Raw genomic sequence first — 24912 nt, 5'->3', positions numbered from 1 at the left:
AGCGCTCATCCGGCGGGCGGGGCCACTTCCGGCCGCGGGCCCACTTCCGGCCGCGGCGCCTGCTTACGGCGCGGCCCAGCGACCTCCGCGGGGCCTGGGCCGCCGGGCGGTGGTACCTGTGCTGCGGCCGCGCTCCCTGCTGCCCCCGGCCCCGCGCCCGCCGCCGCCGCCGCCATGGGCAAGAAGCACAAGAAGCACAAGACCGAGTGGCGCTCGTCGTACGAGGGTGAGGCGGCGGGCGCGCTTTGTCACTGCGGCGGGCGAGGGTTCCGGGCTCACGTCCTGGAGAAAAGCCGAGCGTCTGAGTCTCCCGGAGACGCTCCCCCGCCCTCCCGCCGCCCCTGCCGGGGCCTGGGCCAGCGCGTCCCCGTGTCAGCCGACGCGGGTGGCCGCGGCAGGACAAGGGACTGAATAGAACCAGGGCTTTGGGGACTCGTGATCCGGCGACGAGGTCCCAGGTCCTGGCCTTGTTCCTGCCCCCTGACCGAGTGACAGGAACCCCGCTGTAGCTCCCTGAGGCCCGTGACGTGTGAGGGGGAGGAAGACTCAGCCCCTCGGCTCTGCCCGACCGTCTCCCCCGACGGCCTTGACAGTCCCCCGCTCTGCCTTCTGTGTTTCCCCGAAAATAAGACCTAGGGGGACAATCAGCTCTAATGCGTCTTTAGGAGCGAAAATTAACGTGAGACCTGGTCTGATGTAATGTAATGTAATAGAATGCAATGCAATATAATACCAGGTCTTACATGATATAATACCAGGTGTTAGGAGATATAATACAAGACCTGTTCTTGTATTAATTTTTGCTCTAAAAGATGCATTAGAGCTGATTGTCCAGGTGGGTCTTATTTTCAGGGAAACACAGGTCCCTCTCCTCTGTCATGGCCTCGGGCTTCTCCCTGTGGCACCCACACATTGGGCCCCCAGCCTCCCAGCTGGGGGGCGGGGCTTCCTCTAAGCACAGGTGCTGAGGGCCACCCTGTCTCTGCAGATTACGCAGACAAGCCCTTGGAGAAGCCCCTGAAGCTGGTCCTCAAGGTTGGAGGAAGCGAAGTGACTGAACTCTCGGGGTCTGGTCACGACTCCAGTTACTACGATGATAGATCAGATCACGAGCGAGAGCGGCACAAAGAAAAGAAGAAGAAAAAGAAGAAAAAGTCAGAGAAGGAGAAATATCTGGATGATGAAGAAAGAAGGAAGCGAAAGGTAAAGGAGGGTGGTGGCCCCGAAACCCTTGGGGGCAGAAGACGAGTGTCCCAGGGAATGGGGCGTTCTGTTTGTAGCAAAACACAGAGCACGGAGGTAGTTGCTTCAGTCCTGGCTCTCTGTGCATCGCTTCTCGCCTGACCCCTGGGGAGGGGCTTCGCAAGGGGGTAGTCTGCAATGAGAAGAGACTCTGGAAGATGGGTTTCTCTTAGCTTCGTGTTTCCCCTTAGAAACAGGAGGTCTGTTTAAAACTGCTTGCGTTGCTTGCCTCTGCTTCCCAGGAAGAGAAGAAGCGGAAACGGGAGAAGGAACACTGTGACACAGAGGGAGAGGCTGATGACTTTGATCCTGGGAAGAAGGTAGAGGTGGAGCCGCCCCCCGATCGGCCTGTCCGAGCGTGCCGGACACAGCCAGGCAAGTGCTGGCGTCTTCAGAGACTTTCTTGGAGCGTTGGAGCTTGTCACTGTGAAGTAGAGGTCTGCGCCGTGTCCTTCTGGGGAGAAGCACATGGAGGTGGGGAGGGACTGAGGGAAGGCGGGAGTTTTCTGGCCAGGGCCTCACAGGATGTGCAGCTAGAGCTGAGGTTCTTCCGTCTCCTTTGAACTTCTGGAGCAGGGCTTGGCCAGCTACCGCACCTGGCTTTTTCTTTAAGGCCCCGAGCTGAGAAGCTCGTAGATGGGAGGAGGTGCTGGAGTCAGGTACGCAGGCCTTCAGAAACCCTGGGAGCTGGGCTTGCTCTGCCAGAGGGGAGCTTCCGGAGCCCTCTGATTTGTGTGTGGTCACTTCTCTCAAAGGCTTCCAGATACTTTGCTCTTCGGATGTTTCTTTTCTTGCTGGGGGAGATGGGAGGTATTGTGTTGCCATCATGGGGGGGGGTGTGGTTTTCTGGCAGTCATTGCCATGGTGAACAGGTGGGACTTGGGCTGCTGGCGTGTTGGGGACCAGAGAAGGTCAGGCACAAACAACAGCCCCTAAAATGAACCTGTGCAAAGTCAGAACAGTCGCTGGTGATTATCAGCTCGATAGTACTTACCTGCTAGAGGTTGTACACCAGCGCTCCTCCCCTAGCCCCCTCCACAGGTTACCTGCAGAGCAAATGATCAGATGTTGCTCTCTTGGGACTCCCTGGTCACTCTGAAGAGTGTCTCTGTTGAGGACCTGCTAGTCTGCACCCCTGTTGCATTCAGCCCTGTATCGGCTGTTTCTCCAAGAAGCCCTGGTTCTACAGTGGGGAATAGCGTTCAGAAACCACACTCTGGGCGCTGGGCGTGGCCCTCAGGGACAGAGCAAGGAAGGCCGCTGTGCACATACAGCTCCTAGAGGGAGCTTTGACGGACGTCTACGTTTTCATTCTCCAAAAACTGTTTTCACATGTGGGCCCCTCAGACGTAGCTAACAACTGCAGTGCTTGCAGGAATCCCCATGCAGTGGGTATTCTTAGCCTCGCTTTATAGGTGACAGACAGGCGAACCGAGAAGTTTAGGACTCCCAGGATGATCTTCTGTGTCCAAAGCCTTTGTTCTCCCCTTCTTACCTTGTCTGGAATGTACCAGGCCCAGTGATAGGGGCTGGAAATAGGTTGATGAGTTATAGCTCCGGGTTGTTATTCTAGGGGATATTGGCACTCTTGAGTTTGGGGACTGAAATGTGGGTACCCTTTCCCACCCAGCTGAGCTTTGTGACAAGAGCCGAGGCTGACTGCTTGATGTTCGTATCCAGTTCTTACCTGAACCTTCTTACTAAAATGCTGTAGAACTCAAAACAGGTCAGCACGCACTGTGACACTGGAGCTCTGCAGTGAAGTCATATCAAACTCTTTTTGTTCAATTTTTTTTTTTTTTAAATCGTCAGCTGAGAACGAGAGCACGCCTATTCAACAGCTACTGGAGCATTTCCTTCGCCAGCTCCAGAGGTAAAGAGTGTTTCTGAAGAGCCTGTTTTTGGGGACACTGGTCTGACAGGGTGGGCCAGCACCATGTAGAGCAGAGTGGGGCCTCCGTCTACTCAGTCCGCATGGGGTGTCGGTGATGCTATGATGTAAATGTCACGGCCAGAGCCACGATGCTAGTGTGGGAACTTTTAGTGTGTCCAAAATACGTACCACAGCTTTAAAAGCATAAATTTTATTTTTTCTTTTTAAGCACCAAACTTTGGTCAATTGTATCAATTTTTGTATTGTGAAGGATTTTGTGTCATTTAGAAATTTAGATTTTAGGGGTTTTCCAGTTTAAATACAGGTGTTTTTGTTTTCAGAAAAGATCCTCATGGATTTTTTGCTTTTCCTGTCACGGACGCTATTGCTCCTGGATACTCAATGATAATAAAACATCCAATGGATTTTGGCACGATGAAAGACAAAATCGTAGCTAATGAATATAAGTCAGTCACGGAATTTAAGGTAAGTGAATTTCGGTACCTGAAATAATTGTTAGGAGGAGGCTCTGTGTCAGTTTATGTCCAGTAAACACTTCGTTCATCTCAGGTCATTTCCAGTTGCACATTTTCGCAGGTGTTTGTGTTTGAGCTGGTATTTCACAAATACAGCATGAAGGAAATGGGTTGGTTGTCATTTTCTCTGGTTTAGAAGCTAGCGTGCTTGTTACATGCTGCTAGAAATGCATTTCTTTTTTTTTTTTTTTAATAAATTACTGTGCTGACATAAACGGGACATGATGGGTCACACAGGCATGTGTCCTATGTGGCCTGGTTTCCGAATGGGTAATTTTAGCAATATAATTTTCCTCATTCTTAGTTTCGTCACATAATAACTGGGAGTTTAGTGTCTTCAGAATAATAAATTCTTGCATCCTCTGAGTTCTTTGCTGGCAATGCTCTTTCTTTGTAGTACCTACCAACTGTGAGAGACAGAAATGCTGGTGGGGTCGAAACCCTGGGGTTCGAAAGGAAGGCTGGACAGTGTTGGCAGCAGCATGTGTAGAAAAAGGATTAGTTTCTTTCTTAGGCCTGTTAGCTTTAGGAAAGGTTGGCTTTTCCATATTTACCGGAAACATAACGGAGTGCATTTGCTGACCTGCAGAAACATCATGCCAGGCTTCGGGGTGTCCCAGAGGGCAGGAGGTAACAGTAACCATACCTGAAGTCCTCTGCCTTTCTGAACTTAGCCCTGATCTGGTCTCTCGCCCAGTGACAAAGCCAAGGTGTGAGCAGTGTGCACCCCGTCTCTTGTACTGAAGAGAGTTTTCTGAACCCGGCACAGTCGGGACCTGTGATGGTCCCTGGGGACTTCACGGCCTCAGTCCCAGGCCTGGAGACACTGGCACCATGACCTGTAAGGTCCCCAGATGGCACATGCTACATCAGTGTGTGGCTTTAGTGGTCATCATCCATACTGACATCTGATTCACCTGTGGCAGGCGTTTGCTAAATGATTTGGTTAGGATGTTAAAATACCAGTGTTTCAAATAATTTTAATATAGATTGTTATTCAATAGGACTTTATTTTAGGGAGAAGTGTTTTTCTTCTAGCGCTAGAATAACTGTCTTAGACAAAATTTTAAGTCGCGTGGAAAAGTGCAGAGACAGAGGACATGACTGCCCACCTCTCCGTTCATCCCTGGACTTTCCCGTAACCCATTGTCAGCCTTCGATCTTATTTGTGTCCCAGCTCCTCCAGAAGAGAGGGGCGAGGGCGGAGACGTGAGGAAGCACGGGAAGCCATTCTCTTCCTCTCATGAAGCGTCCTTGTGATGCTCTCCAAGAAGTTAGACTTGGTTTCATGTGACTTAAGACCAATGAACAATTAGGAAAATGTCTCTGAGTTTTAAAGTTACCTTTTTAATCAAAGAGCCGAATTTCATTGTTTCCCATTCAATTTCAGGCTCTTCCTTTTGGCCTCTCTGTTGTCTGCACGATGGTTCAAAGCTGATGGGATTTTTTTTCTCTTTTTCAGGCAGATTTCAAACTGATGTGTGATAACGCCATGACATACAACAGACCAGACACTGTGTATTACAAGTTAGCTAAGAAGATTCTTCACGCAGGCTTTAAGATGATGAGCAAAGTAAGAGACCCACTGAGAGCGAGCAGCCACAGAAATGAGTTCTCCTCTGCTTGGTTTATGCTAAACAGAAACTCCCTCCCAGTGAATGACCTGCTTCCATCCATCCGCCACTGGCCACGCTGGGGACCCCTCTGCTCTAGGGTAGACGCCCAGGCCGCCTCTCCACGTCCCTCTCCTCCTCCAGCCACCCTCTTCCTGCTCCCACTCCTGACCTAGCTGTGACGTCTCCTTTAGGGTTGGTGGAAAGTCCCGGATCTGTTGGCCTCAAGCCGGGTGTCTGTCTCACTGGATTGCAGCCAGCCTTTTGGGTTTGTTTTGCGTGGCTGCCTCACTGAGCCCAGCCGGGCCATTCTGCCATCCCGAGTGGCTTCCCAGGTCTGTCCCGTGAGCCAGGTTGCATGTGTCCCATGTCTAGGACCCGCGCCTTGAGCCCGATGAGCCCGTAGGTGAGGTGCGGCCCAGACCTCTGGCCTGCTCCCCTCTGCCAGCTCCGAGCACTCGCCAGCCAGTTGGCCGCACTCTCCATGTTGACCCCGTGGCCACGTCCCGCTGCATCGCATGGCAGGTTAGCGGTTAGGCCAGGTGAGGCTGTGGCCACCCCATACATCCCATCGTCATGGCACCTTGACATGAGGGAGAGGTAAAGTCCTTGCCGCTCTGTGCTTTCTGCTTCTAGGAGCGGCTGTTAGCTCTGAAGCGCAGCGTGTCGTTCATGCAGAACATGGATTTTTCTCAGCAGGCAGCTCTCCTGGGCAGTGAGCACACAGCCGTGGAGGAGCCCGCTCCCGAAGTGGCACCGGTACACGTAGAAACTGCCAAGAAATCCAAAAGGCCGAGTAGAGAAGTCATCAGGTAAAGGGCAGGGCGCCGGCCTGTGGACTCGCACCCCCGCCTTGGGGACTGTGCCAGGCGCTCAGTGTCGCTTAGAGACGGAAGGGCTGCTCGTGCCGCCTGGCGGGAGGGGCATGGCTCCTCAGCAGCTTAGGTCCGCGTGCAGAGGGACGCGACTGTCCTTCCCTGCCCGCCTTGAGAGGGAGGTGACCATAGTGTGTGGGTAACGAATATCACCGTGACCCCTGGGAGGTGTCAGAAGGCCGTGGGACCTGTGGGCAGAGCTGCAGGGAGTGGTTTGTGTGAGAGCCACACTGTCCACGTGCAGGCACCCCGTTCCCCAGCCAGCAAAGTGACTTGTCCTGGAGGAGACACGCTGTCACTCTGAGGGACACTAGAGGCAGGAAGGCTGACACAACCATGCCACGTGCGCTCAGGCTCTGTCTCTGGTGCATGGCGTGCCCTCTGCTCACTGTCACTCCTGTTCCCACTCGTGCCGTTGTGAGTACTTGGCCCTTCACTCCTAAGAAGCCTTCTCACATGCAGGACATGCTGGTGACCTGGCCTTTGTGTCCGGGCCGGGACACAGCTGTGCAGTGTTGAGCAAGCACCACGCGTGGCAACATTTCTCAGCGTTTCCCATCACACTCCCTGAGTTCCCTGCTCCTGCAGCTCAGCACTGCGCCGGTTGGAGGGCTCAGGACCCCCCAGGCCAGTCGCTCCCCGGGCTGCTAGGAGGGGTTCCGCCCACCTACTTCTAGAACCTTCCACAGCACAGGCAGCCTCCCTTGGGCACTGCCTGTAGTCCCTCTCAGCTGTTTGAGTTAAGAACTCCTTCGCGCAGAGCGTGAGGCTGGTCTACTGAAGTCTCTGGGCGCCCGTGGCCTCGCATGGGGTTGCTCTCCAGCCTGGCTTACCACCCGCGCCTCAGCCTCTGTGAGATTTCTGTCATGTTTTTCTAATGGTGCCTTGAATGATGCTTTAACCTGCCAGGCTCCTGTCATGCGATGTTTCTTCTATTTTCCTTAAAGCCACTGAAACATGTAGTCGAGATGTGAGCAACGTGGAAAGAGTGCTTGGCTTTCTCTTCCTGAAAGCATCTTGTTTTCCTGTGGTTAGACATGCACTTTGGGCCACTCCTGCTGGCCCCCTGTGTGGCTTCGGCGCGGCCGTTAGGCGCTGAGCACGGGGAGGCGGGCGTGGTGTGCGCCATGCACCCCGGTGACCCGTGTGGTCTTCCTGCCTTGTAGCTGCATGTTTGAGCCAGAAGGAAACGCTTGCAGCCTGACTGACAGCACAGCGGAGGAGCACGTGCTCGCCTTGGTGGAGCACGCGGCCGACGAGGCTCGCGACAGGATCAGCCGTGTCCTCCCAGGTGGCAAGGTAGCGCTGCCCCCGGGGCGGGTGTGTCGTCTGGCAGGACAGCAGCACAGCGTCAGAATCAAGGGTTGCCGACCGTCAGGGTGTCCGTGTGTCTAGCCAGAGCTGCGTTGCTGTCCTGGGGGTGCGTTCGTCACTGCAGGTCCAGATCAGGTGCGCAGGCTCCAGTCGTCGTCTGGGGGGTGGGGTGTCATGAGGGGTCCTCTGGGCTGATGCTCAGATCGGGCTGAGCCTCACAGTTACAGGTGAGCCCGGCGGCTTTTCTGCTGCAGGTCGGCCTGCCCGCGCTCACGGCTCGGTGAGCCCTGCAGTCGCTCACAGGGCGGCCTAGTGTGGCCGGGGGAGCCCGGCCGGCCGGCCGGCGGGACACTGGTCCTCAGGAAGAGGCCCCATGTGCTTGGAGCATATCTCTGCCACACAGCTGGGCCAGCACTTCCCATAGAAGCTGCCGGGTCACGGAGGCAGCTTACGCCTCCTGGTGGTCGTGTGACAAGGACACAGATGGAATTCGCATGTATCCAGAATCTTATTTCATAATGTGTCGTCCATATGAAAACATATTAGAACTTTACATTGTTTTTTTTACACTGAGTCTGCAAAACGCACAGCGGTCTGTAAATAATTTTGAAATAACCTTTGTGGATACATTGGGTCACATAAACCCTATTAAGATTAATTTTGCCTATTCCTTTTTACCAATTTTGAACATGCCTGTTGGAAGGCTTGAGGCTTCCTGTACGGCTCCCATTGTGCTTCTCTGGGACCTGCTGGTCTGCACCCCTGTTGCATTCAGCCCTGTATCGGCTGTTTCTCCAAGAAGCCCTGGTTCCTCAGTGGGGAATAGCGTTCAGAAACCACACTCTGGGCGCTGGGCGTGGCCCTCAGGGACAGAGCGAGGAAGGCCGCTGTGCACATACAGCTCCTAGAGGGAGCCTTGATGGACGTCTGCATTTCCATCCTCCCAAAACCGTGTTTTCACACTGGAACTTCCAGTGCCACCCAACGTCCCTGGGCCTGCTCACTGATCTCCCTTCCGGTTTTGTAATTCCACAGTGGCAAACCTGGCTTCCGTTACCCTCAGTACACTTATTTAATCAAGCATAGCCAGTGTCCCGTCCATTTCCCCGTGCCCTACTCACCCTTCTTGGGCCCTGGTTCCCCGCCCGGGTGGCTGCTCCCACTCAGACATCCGGCCCCCACCTTGAGCTCCAGCACCCAGGCCAGTGGGGAGCCCTCCCCACACCCTCCCATGCACACTGACACGTGAGTGCCTCCTCTACCCGACCCTCAGGACCTGTAGAGGGGGAGTTGCTCTTATTGGTGGTCGGTTTCTAAGTGGAAATAGCTCTCACATGCCTTAGAGATGGAGCCTCTGGGCTGGCCGTCAGTGACATGATGCAGTGTCTTGTAACTGGTCTCATTGATGCTTCTTAATAACTGGGAAAGGTATTTCCTACGTATTCTGCTCCCAGAGCTCCCTTTAGGAGGGGTCCTGAGTTGCCTTTCTCAGAAGTCCTGTCACTGCACTCGTGTGCACACTGTCCTCTAGAGGTGGGTTTTAGGCCCCAGGAAGGGCATGACAAGGGCGTCTGGTCTTCGTTCATGGAGAGCCCATGACCTCGGCGGCCCTTCAGGATTTGTCCCAGCTGGGCCCTACGCCTCTGCCTTTTTTGTTGGTGCTTCAGTAGAAGCCTCCTGTGGGTGCTCAGGGCCGTCGCTCCGGGCGTGAGCTCAGGCCCGCTTCCTTGCAGATGGGCTACCTGAGGAAGAGCGCAGATGGAGGCCTGCTCTACAGCGTGGTCAACACGGCCGAGCCGGATGCCGACGGTGGGTGGCCCCTCGGGCTCACTTTTCTCCTTAGTCTTTTGTTCTCCTAACCTCTACTTACTCCTAGTGGATGATTTAAAAACCTGTGACTTGTTTGTGATGACCATTTTCCCTGATGTGTGTGACACGGGCACTAACCTGTGGGGAGGAGAAGCCTCCTCTGGTTTCCCGCCCTGCACGGCCGCCTCTCCCCAACACTTGTGGTAAATGGGCTGAGGTGTCGTCCAGGGTGGGTGGAGGCGCTGGTCAGACTCTGGGTCCCCAGGACAGCCAGCAGAATGGGGATTGTGCTCCCGCAAAGCTGCAGGCTCAGGGCTGGATGCCCTGGTGCCATTGAGGGCTTTACCTCACACATCGGAAACCGGTGCCCAGCCCTGCCCCTCTCGAAGCCTGAAAGGTAACTGTCAGCTCCACACGAGTTTCATGAGAAGCCCCTGTTTGATAATTACATCAAGAAAGATGTTGAAGGAGGCGTGAACGCTGGGTCCATCCAGCCTGTATGGTGTTTAAGATGTAGTTTTACACTTTTCCATCACCTTGAAAAAGATGTCAAAGGCTTACCCTTTGAAGAAAAGCAGAACCCACTGGATTTGAACGAGCTTGTGTGCACACACGCGGAAGGTGAAACACTGTCCCTTGGTGTCACGCAGGTGGACATGGGCAGCCCCCACGGGCCTGGCCTGCCTGGCAGCGTTCTTACACCCAGCCCTTGACATTCAGGTTTACTTGGCATTCTCTGATGTCTATGGAGTAAAACTCTGACCAATTTCGTAATGTTCACGGGAAGAGAATACACGAGCTGATCGCCCACTACGAAGGAGAATGGCCAGATTGAGGTTCTGATTGTGGGCTTGAACCCCGCTCAGGTCACATGACCAGTGTGTGGTTAACAAGCTTGCACAGGAAACGTACCTTTGCCAGGCATGCAGAGGTGGGGGTTCCCCTGCTGCTGCTCTGACCCATGCAGCATTTCTTAGATGCTGAGCGGTCAGTGGGTATGTTCTGTTGCCGATGTCATGGTCAGGGAGCTGATGCTTTTCATGCTTTTGACTTGGGGGTAATCACAGTGAAAGTTGGGGTGCAGTTAAGGTTGGAGAACGCTGGCTGGCTTTGGTAGATTTGGTTTTAGGTGGTGGTGGTGGGGTCCCCGGCTTTGCTCCCACGCGCTGTGAGGTGGAGAGAGCTGGCAGTGCTGGCCGGCGGGGGCTTCGCGAATCGTCCGCTCACAGCGTGCTCTCCTTGTAGAGGAGGAGACCCACCCCGTGGACCTGAGCTCCCTCTGCAGCAAGCTGCTGCCCGGCTTCACCACGCTGGGCTTCAAAGATGAGAGAAGGAGCAAAGGTGAGAGCGGCGAGCGCGGGGAGCGTGGGCCCGGTGGCTCCACCACAGTCCTGACTCACCTGTTGTCAGGACTGTATCCAGATTCCAATTTGACAGTGATGGCGATGAAATTACGCAGGACGAGCTCCCCCTTGGCCATTTGCTCTTTGTTGGTGGGTGGGTCTCAGCCCCGTGCTTCATGGAATTCTCTGGATGGGCTGCCGCCTGCCACACTGGTGGCTGCTGGGACCCTGGGAGCCAGGTCGTGGTCTAGTGGTGGGAATTGCATTTTCTCCAGCAAAGTCACGTTTCATGTGTTTGAAGGGGTGCGATATGCCTGCAACAGAGCGTGGTCTGTGGGTGGAGGTCTCCACAGTGAGGGCGGCTGGCCCAGCAGGAGAGGGGCATTGGCCCCATTTCTATATGTGGTCGGCTTTCTGGTTCTGGAATGTGTCAGTGTGTGCAGCTGTTTGCTCCCAGAGGACATTTTGTCACACTGGGGTGCTACTGGTGCCCAGCAGAGAAAGGCCTGGCTGCTCCTTGCCCTTCCGTAACCCAGATGCCACCCTCCAGGCTCCTGACAGCATTCACGGAGATGCCAGCACGTGTCTCCTTCAGGGCAGCTACCATCCAAGCCCCTTTACATCCCCTCAGCAAGAGCTGACCTCTATAGGTGCGGTTCCCAGATGTCGGGGAGGGGGCGGTGAGGAGCACATGAGCCAGCACCCCGCAGCCCTCCAGTAGCGCTCACTCCCTCCCAGGACATTTAGCCGTTCTCTGCAGCCTTGGCCATGGAGGTCAACGCCGGTGACAAAACCATTCTGCTCGTTATGCCCCCAAAGCTTCTACCAGTTCAGCCGGGCTCAGGAGCAAGACTGTGTTAGAGAAGACGGTGTGGCTGGGGGGGTGCGTGTGGGTGAGCGGCCCACAAGGACAGTGCCGAGTGCGTGCGTCTTGTTCCCGGTGCGGTTGGAGTGTAACCTGAGGTTTCCGGTGCTTCCCTCTCTTTCCTCTTAGTCACTTTTCTCTCAAGTGCCAGCACTGCACTTTCAATGCAGAACAACTCGGTATTTGGGGACCTGGGATCAGATGAAGCGGAGCTGCTGTATTCCGCCTACGGAGACGAGACGGGCGTGCAGTGTGCGCTGAGGTAAGCCAGGGCTGGCTGCATGGCCGGGCTTTTTGCTCACTCTGCACCCGGAGCCCTTTTCCTGCGGGGCACCTTGGGGCCTGTTCATGGGCGAGTGGGAGAGACAGCCACGGGCAGCAGGATCAAACTGCAGCAGAAAGTTTCACGTGGTTTCAGTTGAGGGCTGGTCTTGATGTTCGGGTGACACAGTCAGTTTTAAGGAGGTGATGGTCCAGGGTACGGTTGTGAAAAATGTGTGTGTGACTACCTGTGTGTGTTTAGTAAGTTTGTTTCACCATTGTGTTGAGATGTGGTTCTCGGCGGCTGTATGAATCAGCTTGGGCTGCGTAACAAGCATGGCATACAGCGTGAGCAACAGACGTCTGCTATCTCCAGTCCTGGAGGCTAGAAGTCCGGGATGCAGGTGTCAGCAGGGCTGCTTCCTTCTGAAGCCTCTGTGTTGTCCCGTTGTTGTCCATGTGCGTGCGTGTGTGTGTGTGTGTGTGTTCTAATCACTTGCTACAAAGACTCCAATCAGGGAGTTAGGGGCTATCCTACAGGCGTCATTGTCACTTAATCACCCTTTAAAATAAAGACCTCATCTCCAAATGCAGTCACATGTGAGGGACGGGGGCGTTAGGGCTTCAGCATAGGAATTTTGGGGACACAGGCTAAGATGTATCATAATATTAAAGTTATAGACGTACTGCATTCTATACAGATGGTTTTGTGTGTGTTTTTTGTTTTCTGTGGCAAAGTAAAAATTGGTCACTCTTGTAGAATTTTAGTAATTTTCTATGGGGAAACTAACTTAATTTTGCTGGCCTCTGAGCAGTGGAATTTTTCCATTTTAGATCTTTATTTCAAAAAAGGAACAACTTGTTTGAAAAATAAACAAGAAATCAATCCTAATACAGTAAATGAATGCCTAACCCGGGTTTTCATGAAAAAAAAGTGAAAGTAGAAAACTGAGAAGGAAATTTTTTCAGGAGAGGATGATGTCACAAGCTGGTGACTGCCCCCTTCACTCCTTGCTGCTGGTCCCCGGTCCCCTGGCAGTGTGCTCACCGCTCTTGAGGGACACCAGTCACCTTTTGTTCGGGTGGCACCGTGTAACTGGACCAGGCTAGCCTTTCCCGGGTACCTGCCCCTGAAACGGATTGTGCCACACAGCGAAGGTTCCAGCGCACGAGCTGCAAGCGGACAGGGCTCCTGGACACCCCCCCACCACCACCTTTTCCAGGTGCTCTGTCCTGGCCACTTCCAGGCCACGCCGAGTGTGCTGGCCAGGCCTGCCCCTTCTCACAGTCATTGTGCTTTGTTCTAAACACTCCTGGTAGATGCTGGTCTTGTCCCCACCAGGCCGGCACCTCCTCGCTCGGTGTGAAGGTCTTTGAAGTCTAAGGCCCCCTTCTGAGCCTTCCCCCGTCTTTGAAGCTAGGACTGTGGCATTTCATTCTCTGCCGCCTTTTTACATTTTTTGGTCAGCGTTATTTGGGATTTTAAGGCATTCAAGTGGCTCCAGAATCAAAGTGACACTAAAAGATGTTCTTGGAGAGCCTTGCTCCCCCATCCCTCCCTTCCCCAGTAGGTGGCCATTTACACTGTGCATCTCTCCTCAGTCTGCTTGTATTTTTGCACCAAATACAAATAGACATGAATGCGCTTCTTTGCAGAAGTCAGCGTAAGTTGCCTTATGTATATGTATCTGCGGCTCTTCACCTCACTTTTTTGAAATTAATTTGTTCTTGAGATCTCTGTCTCATTTTTGGGTCGTGGACACTGAAAATCTGATGAGTCTGTTGGTCCACGCCCACACCCACCCTGTGCGGGAGGTTGGCAGCTCTCATAAGACCAGGTGGGGCAGGTGGGGGTGGAGCCAATGCCGCAGGCTCCTGTGCGCTGCTCCGCCAGCCTTCATGGCAGCAGAGTCGGGGAGACGAGCATAGTGTTCATCCAGCATCCACGGCCCCTTCCAGCTTGCAGGAGTTCGTGAAGGATGCTGGGAGCTACAGCAAGAGAATGGTGGACGACCTCCTGGACCAGATCACAGGTGGAGACCACTCGCGGATGCTCTTCCAGCTGAGGCAGGTGGGCTGTGCGTGGCACCACTCCTGTAGAAAGAGCCCGTCCACACGACTGGGTTCTGGGGGAGAACGCTGTGTTGAGAGCATTGCTAACACTTCCTCCCTCATGGATTTTCCATTTTTTATTTTTACTTTCAACTGGCAGTTGTCTCTAAAAGGAACGTTACAAAGTCCTATTTATTTCGTGTTCATCATTTCTGACACACTTCATAACTTTGTGTATACCCAAATTTGTTCCATTTTTCAGCTGTCATTTTCCTATTTCCTGAAGAATTTTCTTTAATGTTTCTCCTAGTGTAGATTTGCTGGCAATGAATTTGCTCAGCTTTTCTTTGAGAAAAGTCTTTAACTTCAGTTTTGAAATTCGTTTTCCTTGGGTCTGGAATTAATAGGTTGGCTTTTTTTCCCCTTTGCTTTAAAAGACGTCTGACTTACACTGTTTCTGAAATGTCTGCAGTCACTTTTATCTTCGTGTTCCATTTGTAATATGTCTTTTTTGGTCAAGATCATGGAGTGACAAACTAGCTCACGAGCTAAGAATGTGTTTTACATTTTTTAAAGGTTGTGAGAAAACAAAGACTGTGCTGGGAGCTATTTGTGGCCTTAAACCTCAAATCTTTGCTGTCCTTGGGAGAAAGTTTGTGGACTTTTGCTTTGGATGCTTTTAAATTTTACTCTTTATAACTGATTTTCAGCCATTTATTTTCGATGAGTCTTAGGGTACTTTTCTTTGTTTATTCTGCTTTTGATTTGTTGAGTTTCTTGGCCCTATTGGTTTACAATTTTCAAGAAATTTGGAAGATTTTCAGCCATTATTTCTTCAATTATCATTTGCCTGCACCCCCTTTCAGCTTTTCTGTGACTTTGACACATTTGTTAGATGTCTTGATATATCCCACACTTTACTGAAGTCTTTTTTTTTTTTTTTTTTAAATAAAGTCTTTTTTTCCTCCTCTTTGTTCGGATAGTTTGTGTTGCCCTGACTTCAAGTTTAGTATTCTTTTCTTACACCATGTCTGAATCTACTGTTAGTCCCAGCCAGTGAATTTTTCATTGAAGATGTGGTGTTTTCCATCTCTGGAGTTCTGTTCTTTTTTGCATCATCCATTCTCTCACATTATGTTCGTGTTTTCCTTTTAAATCTTCGGACACGTTCATCACATTTCAAGTCCGTGTCAACTGACTGTCATTTCTGTTATTCTGGGTCTGTTTGTATTGGCAGATTTTCCTCTGGGTTATTGGCCACCACTTGCTGTTTCATTGTCTGGTTGGATGAGACTGGTTAAAAAAAAAAAAAAAGTAAAACTATCTCAGTAATTATTTTATTTGGCTTTCGTGGTAGAATAAAAGTGTTTTTAATAGGTTCAGTAAAATATGTTAAGACTAGTTGCACATTAAAGGTAATTTTAACGTGGCTGCTAGAAAATTAACATGTCTGAGCTTACATTATATTTCCATTGGACAAGGCTGACCTGGATTTTATCTTCTGCTAAAGACTGTCGCTGTGCATTTTGGCAGAGTTGTTACTTGTGAATAACCTGATCTTGTTTTTAAGCTTTGTTACGGTCATTCTGGGCAGCGTTTATTCTAGGGTCAGTTTGGCTCAAATACTAAGAAGTAGCCCTTTGAGGGTCTCTTCTGATGGACCTGGTTTCATTGTAGGGTCTGCTCTGTCTGCGTGGAGTTGGCATGGGTCTGCCCTGTGCGCTAGCTTGGTAGCATTTCACGTATACGTGCCCGGCTCCTGCCCTGAGCAGTGTGCTCTCCTCCAGACGGCCTGGCCTGTGATCTCCTTGCCTCGGCTTGGCAGCTGGGCTCTCGGTGCCGCTCTTTGTGCCATGGGGTGAAAGTTCCCTCGTGGTGTTGCCTTCGGGCCCAGTGGTGGAAGCATCGTCTGCACGCTGTGTGTTGCTGCTTACAGCAGGAGGCCTGTGACGTGGGTTTCCTCTCTAGGTTCCAGTTTGATTACCTGACAGTGAACTTGTGTTGTAGTCACATAGTTTTAGAGACGTGCCACAGCATTACATATACTCAGATGTGTACGTTAAAGGAAACTGGTGGGAGAAAACTTGTTAAAATACGGCAATACTTATTTTTCTGTTTAAAAGTTCATGACAGTCATAACACAAATGAATCTCAGAAACATTATTTGAACAACAGGTCGCAGATACAAATGTGTGCAAACGGAATGGCTGTTTCGGGGTATGTGTGCAGCAGGGTATTTTTAGGGTGATGCTCCTGCCACATCACAGGACAGTGGCTCAGGGCAGCATGCAGGCTGGTCACACAGTAGTGGTCAAGCTTGAGCCCTCTTCCAGGCGCTGTGCTGCCCGATGAATAGGGCACATGGCCCCATAGCTCTGCCAGTCCGAGGGCAGTGGCAGCATCAGGCATCCTGCCCCATCAGGACTTGAGCTGGTATCAGGCGGATTGGGTCTCCTACGTTGAACCACCAGGCCCAGGCCCGGTGTTTTCCTGAGCTGCTCTTGAGACTCAGGTACAATGTCTGATGTTTTCCTTTTTGTTTTCTGCCATCTGATGCTGCAGAAACAAGGGTGGGTGTCCTCTTGCCCCGTCCCCTCCATCCTGCCTGCTGTGCCCACGGGCACCCAGCCCGCGCTGGGTGAACTGGTCGTCTGTGGGTGGGGTTAGGTGGCTTAGTCACCTGCTGGCTACACAGAAGCGTCGAGGTCCGGCTCTGATTCACAACAGAGTGGGAACATGATGAGGACAGCCCAGGAGCAGTCAGTAAGCCGTCACGTGTGTCCGTGACGTGGATGAATGGTCCCTCTGTATACAATCATTTTGGAACAACTGGTTTCTCGCCTGTTTTGCTTTGCAGAGGAGAAATATCCCGATGAAGCCCCCAGATGAAGTGAAGGTGAGTCCCACAGACATGTAAGTAGGGCCCAGAGGGTGGGCCTGCTCCAGCTTTGAAATGGGGTGGTTGAGACCCCCCCCAACCCCATTTTAAAGCCCAGTACATACCTGTAAATCCAGACTCAGCAATGCATAGATGCCGGGCGGTGGGCGGGGGAGGCCCCGCCTGGGGCCTGCAGGGCGTGCAGGGGGCGTTGTCTGTAATGAGTCCTCCCGGTCCTGAGGTGCACACACCATCAGGCAGGTGCCTGTGCTGGCAGCTGGGCGCATGTGTGCTGCACACTCACGAGTGGGACGAGCTTGGCAGCACTAGGTCCTCGGGGCCTCGCCAGCGCCCAGCATAGATGGTCTCTGAGGACACCGTGGTTCGCTGAGATTCCCCCCATCTGTCCCTGGGGAATCCCTTGGCGTGCACATGTTGACAGTGGGCTTTGAACACAGTCCCCTGTTGGAGCAGAGATGCCAGGACTCTGGGCAGGGCATGCACGTGGCCTCAGGTGTTACATGGGCAGGAGCATCAGCCTCCCGTGGTTGACACCTGTTGAGTGACATACCAGAGGTGACATGGCGTCTCTTCCGAGGGTAGATGTGGCTGCCAGTGCGGCTGCGTACCAGAGGCAGCCGGGGTTCTGGGGACGTTGTGGTTTAGAGCGGGAGCCCGCACACATCTTCCAAGAGCTGGCACGCCAGCAGGCCGCCTGGAGCTGGGAGCCTGGCACACACCCCTGCTTGGCCACCAGGGCCTCCTTGTGGACAGCTTTCAGAAGGGGCCCCTTGTCACTCCTTGTGTGGTTGTCACACTGCGCCTGCTCCCCACCCCTCTCCTGACCCCTGGAGGCCGTGGCCATGCCTGTCCCGGGTCTCAGCTCCAGTCTCTGCTTTGCTGTCCCCATGGGGCCTCCTGCCATTGCCACATGACGAGGCGCCCACCTCTGTCCATTTCATTCCATCCTGCTTGGGCCCCTCATGGCATCTGGTGACGTGGTTCCGTCACCACTCAGCTCCCAGACGTTTCTGCCTTAGGCTTTACTTTTTAACGTCCTCAAAGGCACCAGCTTCAGTGGTGTCTCAGAATGGAGACCTCCTCACTTGGCGAGCAGAAGTGGCCGATGGGAAGGTCAGTGCCAGACTGGTTCCCCGTAGGTGAGCCCTGGGGCGGTCCAGCTTGGGAATGCTCTTTGGGACATGTGCACACGTGTGTGTGGGGGGCGTTGCTCTGCGGTGGTCTCCTGGGAATCTGCTTCTAGTGCCCTTTTACTGGTGGAATCAGGTGTGTGCAAACCAGTTTTCTTCAGGGTCGTTATGAGCTCCAGATGGCCTTGTGCTGTGGGGTCATCAGGTAAACCTGTAACATCCCTGAAAGACGCTGTGGGATGGTCCCCCTGAGTCTGAGGAACAAGGGCTCTGGGTGGGGTGACTGGCAGCTCTGAGCCTCAGTCAGTGGTTACGAGGCAGGATGGTCCTGGTGGGGTTGCTGTGGGGCCTGGCCCATCGCGGGCTCTGTCTGTACCGTGCGCTCAGCCTGATGTGCTGATGGCCCGACTCGTGACAGTAATGTTTCCTCTTGGGAGAGATCACTTAACACAGACAGAAGTAGGTTTAATGAAAGCCAAGTGAAGGAAGCAAATTCACAGGTCACCGAGGCCAAGAAAGCCCGATGGCAGAGGGTTCACACCGAGGCCAAGACAACCCAGCAGGCACGGGGTTATAGGCCTGGTGCCCCATTGCTCGGGAGCAGCAGCCTGAGCTCCCTTCAGTCCCTGGGTCCCTGTGAGGCGCTGGATGGAGGTGGACACCTTTTCCCACCGAGCAGTCAGTGTGGGTCCTGTCCAAGCTCCGGGAGACGGCCGAGGGTGGAGTGGGGGCGTGGAAAGGCATTTGCACAAGCCAGGCCCATGGACTCGCAGTGTCCGTCATGTGGAGCTTTTGTTTCTTAACTATTTGATGAAGAGACAGTGTCACTTCAGAGTGTCCAGTGAGGGAGAGCACTGTCCTTTGACATTTAATTGTCTATAGTGACTTAGGACTTGGCACCCGTGTGAGAAATGTGATTTGGCAGAATTTTGAGGGCCCTAGAGTACTTAGATGGCCCCTGAAATGTTTGCTTAAAATATAGCTACATGTGAACCCTAAAATCCTAGTGTTCAGAGAGTCACAAATTGGGTGGAAGAAGATGTGTGTGTGGTGGGGGAGAGGGTCTCGGAGAAGGCGGGGCCGTTTCTGTACCGTGCAGAGCCGGAATTGACACGGCCACTTCACAGAGGAGCACAGCTGCACCCCAAGGGCAGGAACGCTGGGGGGCTGCAGCGTGTGGCCTCGGGGAGGCTCCCCGCGAGGAGGAGAGAGTGCTGTGTTTTGCAGTCTGCCACATGACTTACGTGAAGTCCCTGAGAAACAGCTGTGGGCTCTTCAGGTGCTGTGTGCCCACCTGATGCCGTCTGCCCCACGCTCCCTCAGCGCCTACAGGTCCCCAGAGCCAGCAGCCTTAGGCTGTCCGTCTGGCATTGTTGTTCTCGGTGGTGGCTCCTCGTGGGCTCATCCCTACTGTTCCCTGGGCTGCGGCATGGACTGGACACAGCTTGGTCTCGCCCGCTCCTGGGAGTGGACACGACTGCAGGCCCGTCCTCCCAGTGGTGCTCACTGCCCACTTAGGTGTCTTTCCTTTTCTGTTTCCTGTCCTCTGCAGGCTGGGGACTCCCTAGGAGATGGCAGCTCCGTGCTGGATTTTGTGTCAGTGAAGTCGTATTCTGACGTCTCTCTGGACATCTCCATGCTCGGCTCTCTGGGTAGGTTGGGCCGGGAGCGACCCCCTGTCGCACTGTGGTTGGGTTGGTAGGCTCAGCTCCTGGTGCCTTGTTTCCACACAGCCTGAGGCGCGGTCCCCAGGGGCATGGGGCTGTCATGTGCTGCCCATCCTGGCTCCCAGGAAGGTGGCCCAGCCTGGTGGGGTGGCCCCCTGTCCTTGGGGCCCCCTGCAGATGGCTATGGGCCAGGCTTCCTGGGTCTCCTTCCCGATTCAGGCTGCAGCTTTCAGATCTCTGAGTCCTTCCATCCCGCTGCTCGGTGCAGCTGCCGGCCTCAGTCTGCTGTCAGCCCATCAGTGCTCACGTGTGCCTCCGGGTGTTCCCCTGGGGCCTGCTGACCCCGTTGTAGGAAATGCCCCCCACACCCTACCCAGCATTCGATGTTTGGAAGTCCACGCCGCCCTTCCAGCTCCCAGTTTCCTCCTGGTGCTCGTGGTGCAGCTTCTCCCCTCTTCTCCTTTGACGTACCTGTGCTTTCACTGGGAGCAGCTCCCGGGGGGCCTGTGGCCATGTCTGGAGGTACCTGTGTGTGTCACAGTTGGCTGCCGTGCTTCTGGCATCACATGTGGAGGCTGGAGATTCTGCTAAACCTCCTGAAAGGCACAGAACAGCCCCCCCCCACAGTGACAGGCCAGTGTGGACAGCGCCGAGGTGGTTTTTGTCAGACCGTCAGGAGCATGAAGTACGATCCATCCTGACACTCTTTGCCTTCTGGTTGTAGTGTCTTTAGACCATTTGTGTGTAATGTAGTTACTGGTATGACTGGACTCATGTTTGCCATCTTGCTGTTGGTTTTCTATTCTCCCAGTATTCGGGGATCCCCAAGGCCACCCCCAGGTTTGCTATTCCCCAGGACCTCAGCATATGGTTGTCCTCATGGCGGTGGTTTATTACAGTGAAAGGACACTGACCACCCTCCACAAAGGAAAGGCACATGGGGAGCGCCTGGAGACCAGGTGCCGCGTCCACCGCCCCCTCCCCATGTGTCCTGGCAGCGGTGTGGCAGCGTAGCCCCTCTGCTCAGCACACCCCCGGTGCCGGGCTCCCAGAAGGAAAGCAGGCGTTCGGCTTAAACCCTGTGATCACACAGGTGGCTGAGGCACAGGGAGCCCTCCTGTCATTCGGGTGGTGGGAGCCCTTCTGAAATCCACAGCCACCGGCCAAGGGCAGCCTGGTCTTCAGAGGCGAGTGGTTCGAGCTGCTCCGGTGATGCCCTGCTTTGAACAAAGTGCACACCACACTTTGTTCCTCTGGCTGCATGTCAGGGTTCCTCCTGACTGCTGGTTGTCGGGAGTTTGGTTCTAAGGTTCCTGGTTAGCTTTTCTTTAGGTTTATTCTTCCCGGGTTACATTCAGCTTCTTGGTCCCAGGGGTTTATCTTTGATCAAATGTGGGAAGTTTGGCTGTGCCCTAATTCTGCCCATTTGTTGTTGAGTCTCTGCTGCGTTGGGGGCCATCCCATGCTGTGTCCTCAAGGGCTGACCTGCCATGGAGCTTCCTGGGGTTTCTGTGTTCATGCAGCTCCATTCCTCCTTCCCAGCGCCCTCATCCCCCATTCCTCCTTTAACATGGGGAGTGTGTTCCCAGTCGCTGTTGGAAAGTGCCGTCCACCCGTCCCTGCATCTCTGTGGTGGCCCTCCCGGGGTCAGCTGTGTTTTCCTGCTCTGCCGCCTGCCTGCTGGTGGTTTATCTAGGCTCTGCAGTGACGCTGTTGGGTGCTACACTTGGTCGCAGGCCTCTGAACCGTGCTGGGCCTTCTCGGACGGGCTGTTGGGCAACCTGGAGCTGTGGTACTTGTCCACAGTTTACTGTGACACATTCTTAGGGTGGGCACAGGGCTGCATTTGGTGTAGGCCACACCCTTCCACGCGCTGGGGACGCAGGTGGTCACAGAGTGTGTGAGCTGTTGACCTCCCCGGCGGATGCAGGACCATGCTTGGCGGGTTCTCACTTGCAAGCCGGGCAGCCCATCCTCACTGGCTCACTGCCCGGCCCCGCAGGTCCGGTCCCCCCCCGCCCCCCCCCGACTGTGGCCTGTGCCCGGTCCTGGTGTTGGCAGGCCTCCGCTCACACCGTCCTGCTTTCTGGTTGTTACAACAGGAGGGCAGTCCTGTGCGTGCAGTGGCTCATGCTGAGCTGGCACCTGGCTCCCTGTTGGCACGTCACCCCTCCTGTCGTCCTCCTCCCCCTCCAGTGCGCTCCCACCGTGTGTCCCCCGCCCTGTGAGCTGCTCGTGCTCCTCTGGCGTCACCTGAGGGGTCGTCCTGAGTGTGCGTAGTGACGAGGGAGAGGTCACGGTGCACACTGCAAGTGCCGGCGTGCAGTGCTCTCCAGGCTGCCCAGTGACCTGTGCCGATGTCCCATCATCCTGTGTTTGGCAGGGAAAGTGAAGAAGGAGCTGGACCATGACGACGGCCACCTGCACTTAGATGAGACGACGAAGCTCTTGCAGGACCTGCAGGAGGCGCAGGCAGAACGCGGGGGCTCCCGGCCATCATCCAACCTCAGCTCCCTGTCCAACACCTCGGACAGGGACCAGCACCACCTGGGTAAGGCGGCCCCACTGGGCCTCAGGCCCAGACTCCCCCGCCGCGCTGGGATGAGGCCAGTCGGGGCAGGCTGGTGACCCCGGCGGCTGGAGCTCGTGAGGGCACAGAGGACGGGCCGCCCTCAAGTGGCTGCTCTGAGCTGACGTGTTGGAGTGGAATTTAGTTAGTGTTAGAAATGTGTGACCTTGGCCGGAAGGTGCCGCAGTCCATGTGTCGGGAAGAGTCCCAGGTGGCTGCGTCCTGAGGCCCTCGGTTGGGGGCAGAACGAGGCCCCGGACACTGACAGCCACATGGAGTTAGACGTTGGAAATGTTTCTTTCCAGTGTTTCTGTTTTTAGTCCTAAAGCAGTGTTTGAACAAGTGCGTTCCTCCAGGACCCTTATTTGGGGAGAGCAGATCACCTTCCTTGGCCAGTGGACGTCGTGTTTAATGAGTGACTGGCTGGGTTGGCCCGTTTAGAACACCTCCAGGATGTCACAACCCCACCAGAAAGGGGACCAAACATTTGCCCCGAGGCTCCTTGAATTTGCTGGGTTGTGTCCACACTACAGTTTCAGTTCCCAGATACAAATATTGAATGATTCTTTCAGAGAATAAGTCTTGACATTTGAGGGGTAGGGGTATCAGCTATAGAGGTTTGACAAAAGCTCTGAATAAGGACCAGTGTTTGTGATAAACACGAAGTAGGTTCCCCAGAGACGATGGGTTGGCCTGTACCCTGGGAGTGATGGGGGTGGCCCGTACCCTGGGAAAGGTGGGAGGTGGCCCGTACGTACCATGGGAGACGGGGGGGGGGGGGGGGCCCGTACCCTGGGCGCCATGGCTCTGGCTGAGTCCTGGGCTGTGCTGACAGCAGAGACGCAGACACGCGACTTCGGCCTGGCATCTGCTGAGCCTGGGCCATACGTGCAGACCCGTTGAAATGGCCCGTCTTTCCCACGCTTGCAGGAAGCCCTTCTCGCCTCAGTGTTGGTGAGCAGCCAGAGGTGACCCACGACCCGTACGAATTTCTTCAGTCTCCAGAACCTGCAGCCTCTACAAAGAGCTAGCCTTGTAGATAGTCTTGGATTGTTTGTTTTTATTTTCTAAGTTTTCATTTGCACGTACAGAGTGCTTGTCGTGAGACAGACTTTTGTGTTGTCCCCTCTGGCGTGCGGGAATCAACCGGGGAGGTGGTGAATTGTCTCTGATATCATGTCGGCTGCATACAGATGCAGTGTTTCTGTAGACAGCCGTGAACCCTGAATCGTGGAAATCCTACATAAAGGGTGTGTGACCAGATCTGTGAAGCTGGTGTGGTCTGTCTGAGCCTCATGGTGTCGGTACAGCCCTTCTCGGTGGCCGGCGTGGATGTACCTGTTCTGCCCACATCCTCCATGAGCGCCCCTGGGGCAGCAGACGAGGGAGCACCTGTCCACATGTGTTGGGGGTCCTGCATGTTCTTTACCCCCCGGTCCCCACATCCCCACATTTCTGAGGCAGGTCACCATGGGAGCCACACAGGAGCCCGTGGGAAGCTGGCCGTGCCCCGTCCTGGCCCGGGACAGGCTGGGAGTTGAGGGTTAGTTCACGTGCCTGAGAAAGGGGTACTTCCTGCTGGGAGACTTAGAGGCCAGCTGCCCCACCAGTTTCGGTCAAGTCTTACCCGTTTTCTGTTCTGGATGTGTATACTGGCTGCTTGTTGATATTTGCACACTATAAGTACAGATCTTAAAAAGAAGCACAAAGACTGCAAATGCATAGAATTATTTACAGCACTGCTAGGTGTCCCTTTTGAGTGACTTTTCAGTAAAAGACCTTTGTCACATGAGGTTACAGTGTCCATTCTTCTGGTTACAGTCTCGCACCATCCAGTCTGACTTTGGAACCCACAGTGATGTCTGGGGTTGCACCCACCCCACACAACTTGCTGCTCTGTTACCTCATGGTGAAAACAGAAAACTGGAGAGTCCGTTATTTCCTGGGGTGGGTCAGTCCTGGGGGAGAACATGTGTGACCGGGAGGCAGTGGGTAGTGTGACGTGCTTGGCCCCACACGCACCACTGGACAGGGCCCTGCTGGCCACTGCCTGCCTGGGCAATGAGGGCTGGCTGAAGCCCTGTCTGGAATAGCTCAGAGTCCTCCACAGAGGTCTGGTGAAAGGAAACACGTCACAGATGGAGCATCAGGAAGCAGCTGTGGCTGGTGGAAGCAGGAAGGGAATTTATTAACGGCTTCAGCAAAAGAGTGCAAACTCCCCAGCTGGCGGCAGTGCTGTCCCCAGCCCTGCGGCTGCCCCTCCGCTGGCCTCAGCGCCACTGCGTCCCGCTGCCCTGCAGCCTCATGCCAGCTGCTCGTCTCTGCAGTGAGGCGCCCTTCAGCAAGGTTGGGGGGGCAGAACCTGGGTGTCCAGCCTGCGACGGGAGATGGGCTCTGCCTCCACTAGGACTCAGGTGGGGGCCCTGAACATGGGATGGAGGGCAGAGTCTGGGTGGGGGCGCCTCCCAGGAGCCTTTGCCCTCCCTGGCCCAAGTTCACATCAGTGCCAGTGCAACAGTGGGCAGAGCGCACTGTGGCACCGCCTGAAGGGAGTGGTGTCCACCTCCCGTGGTGGCAGACAGTGCAGGCAGCAGAGGCCCCAGAACACTGGGGCCCATGGCCTTCCACTCAGAAAGCTCCAGGCCTGCAGGGAAGGAAGCCTCAGGATGGGAAGAAGCGGATTCAAGGCCTTCGTGTTCTGTGAAGTCTTGTGTCGGTAAAATCCACATGACATAAAACGATCCGTTACCCATTTTAAATACTCAGCTCAGTGGCGTTTGTACACTCACGGTGCTGTGCAGCCACCATCACTGTGAGTCCAGAGCGTTTCCGTCAGCCCAGGCATGTGTGCATATGCGTGTCCC

At 54.4% G+C, this 24912-nt stretch overlaps 1 protein-coding gene across 3 annotated transcripts; it reads left to right on the top strand.

Annotated features, from left to right (window-relative positions):
• Positions 1-64: 64 nt before the first annotated feature.
• BRD9 (bromodomain containing 9) lies at positions 65-23840 on the top strand. Of its 3 annotated transcripts, none has more exons than XM_033110391.1 (16): positions 65-226; positions 989-1203; positions 1485-1617; positions 3055-3115; positions 3457-3601; positions 5114-5224; positions 5964-6076; positions 7306-7438; positions 9187-9262; positions 10508-10603; positions 11600-11732; positions 13691-13802; positions 16641-16679; positions 19365-19464; positions 21863-22030; positions 22979-23840. In XM_033110391.1, exons 1-16 carry the CDS (start codon positions 175-177, stop codon positions 23077-23079), a joined length of 1788 nt encoding a protein of 595 aa, XP_032966282.1. In that variant the 5' UTR covers positions 65-174; the 3' UTR covers positions 23080-23840. The 3 variants fall into 3 exon arrangements, with proteins under 3 accessions (XP_032966282.1, XP_032966281.1, XP_032966280.1); XM_033110390.1 differs by having other exon boundaries at positions 5961-6076; XM_033110389.1 differs by having other exon boundaries at positions 5901-6076.
• Positions 23841-24912: the final 1072 nt, after the last annotated feature.

The sequence above is a fragment of the Rhinolophus ferrumequinum genome, chromosome 7 (assembly GCF_004115265.2).
Source record: "Rhinolophus ferrumequinum isolate MPI-CBG mRhiFer1 chromosome 7, mRhiFer1_v1.p, whole genome shotgun sequence".
Lineage (NCBI taxonomy): Eukaryota > Metazoa > Chordata > Mammalia > Chiroptera > Rhinolophidae > Rhinolophus > Rhinolophus ferrumequinum.
Note: the sequence above shows the minus strand (reverse complement) of the source record. Positions and strands in the feature narration are given on the sequence as shown.

Bases quoted from the DNA above. Each gene is read 5' to 3' on its own strand.
- BRD9 (XM_033110389.1), top strand. From the start codon at position 175: ATGGGCAAGAAGCACAAGAAGCACAAGACCGAGTGGCGCTCGTCGTAC. The intron at 3,602-5,113 runs GTAAGTGAATTT...TCTCTTTTTCAG, and splicing joins AGTCAGTCACGGAATTTAAG to GCAGATTTCAAACTGATGTG. The intron at 11,733-13,690 runs GTAAGCCAGGGC...GGCCCCTTCCAG, and splicing joins GGCGTGCAGTGTGCGCTGAG to CTTGCAGGAGTTCGTGAAGG.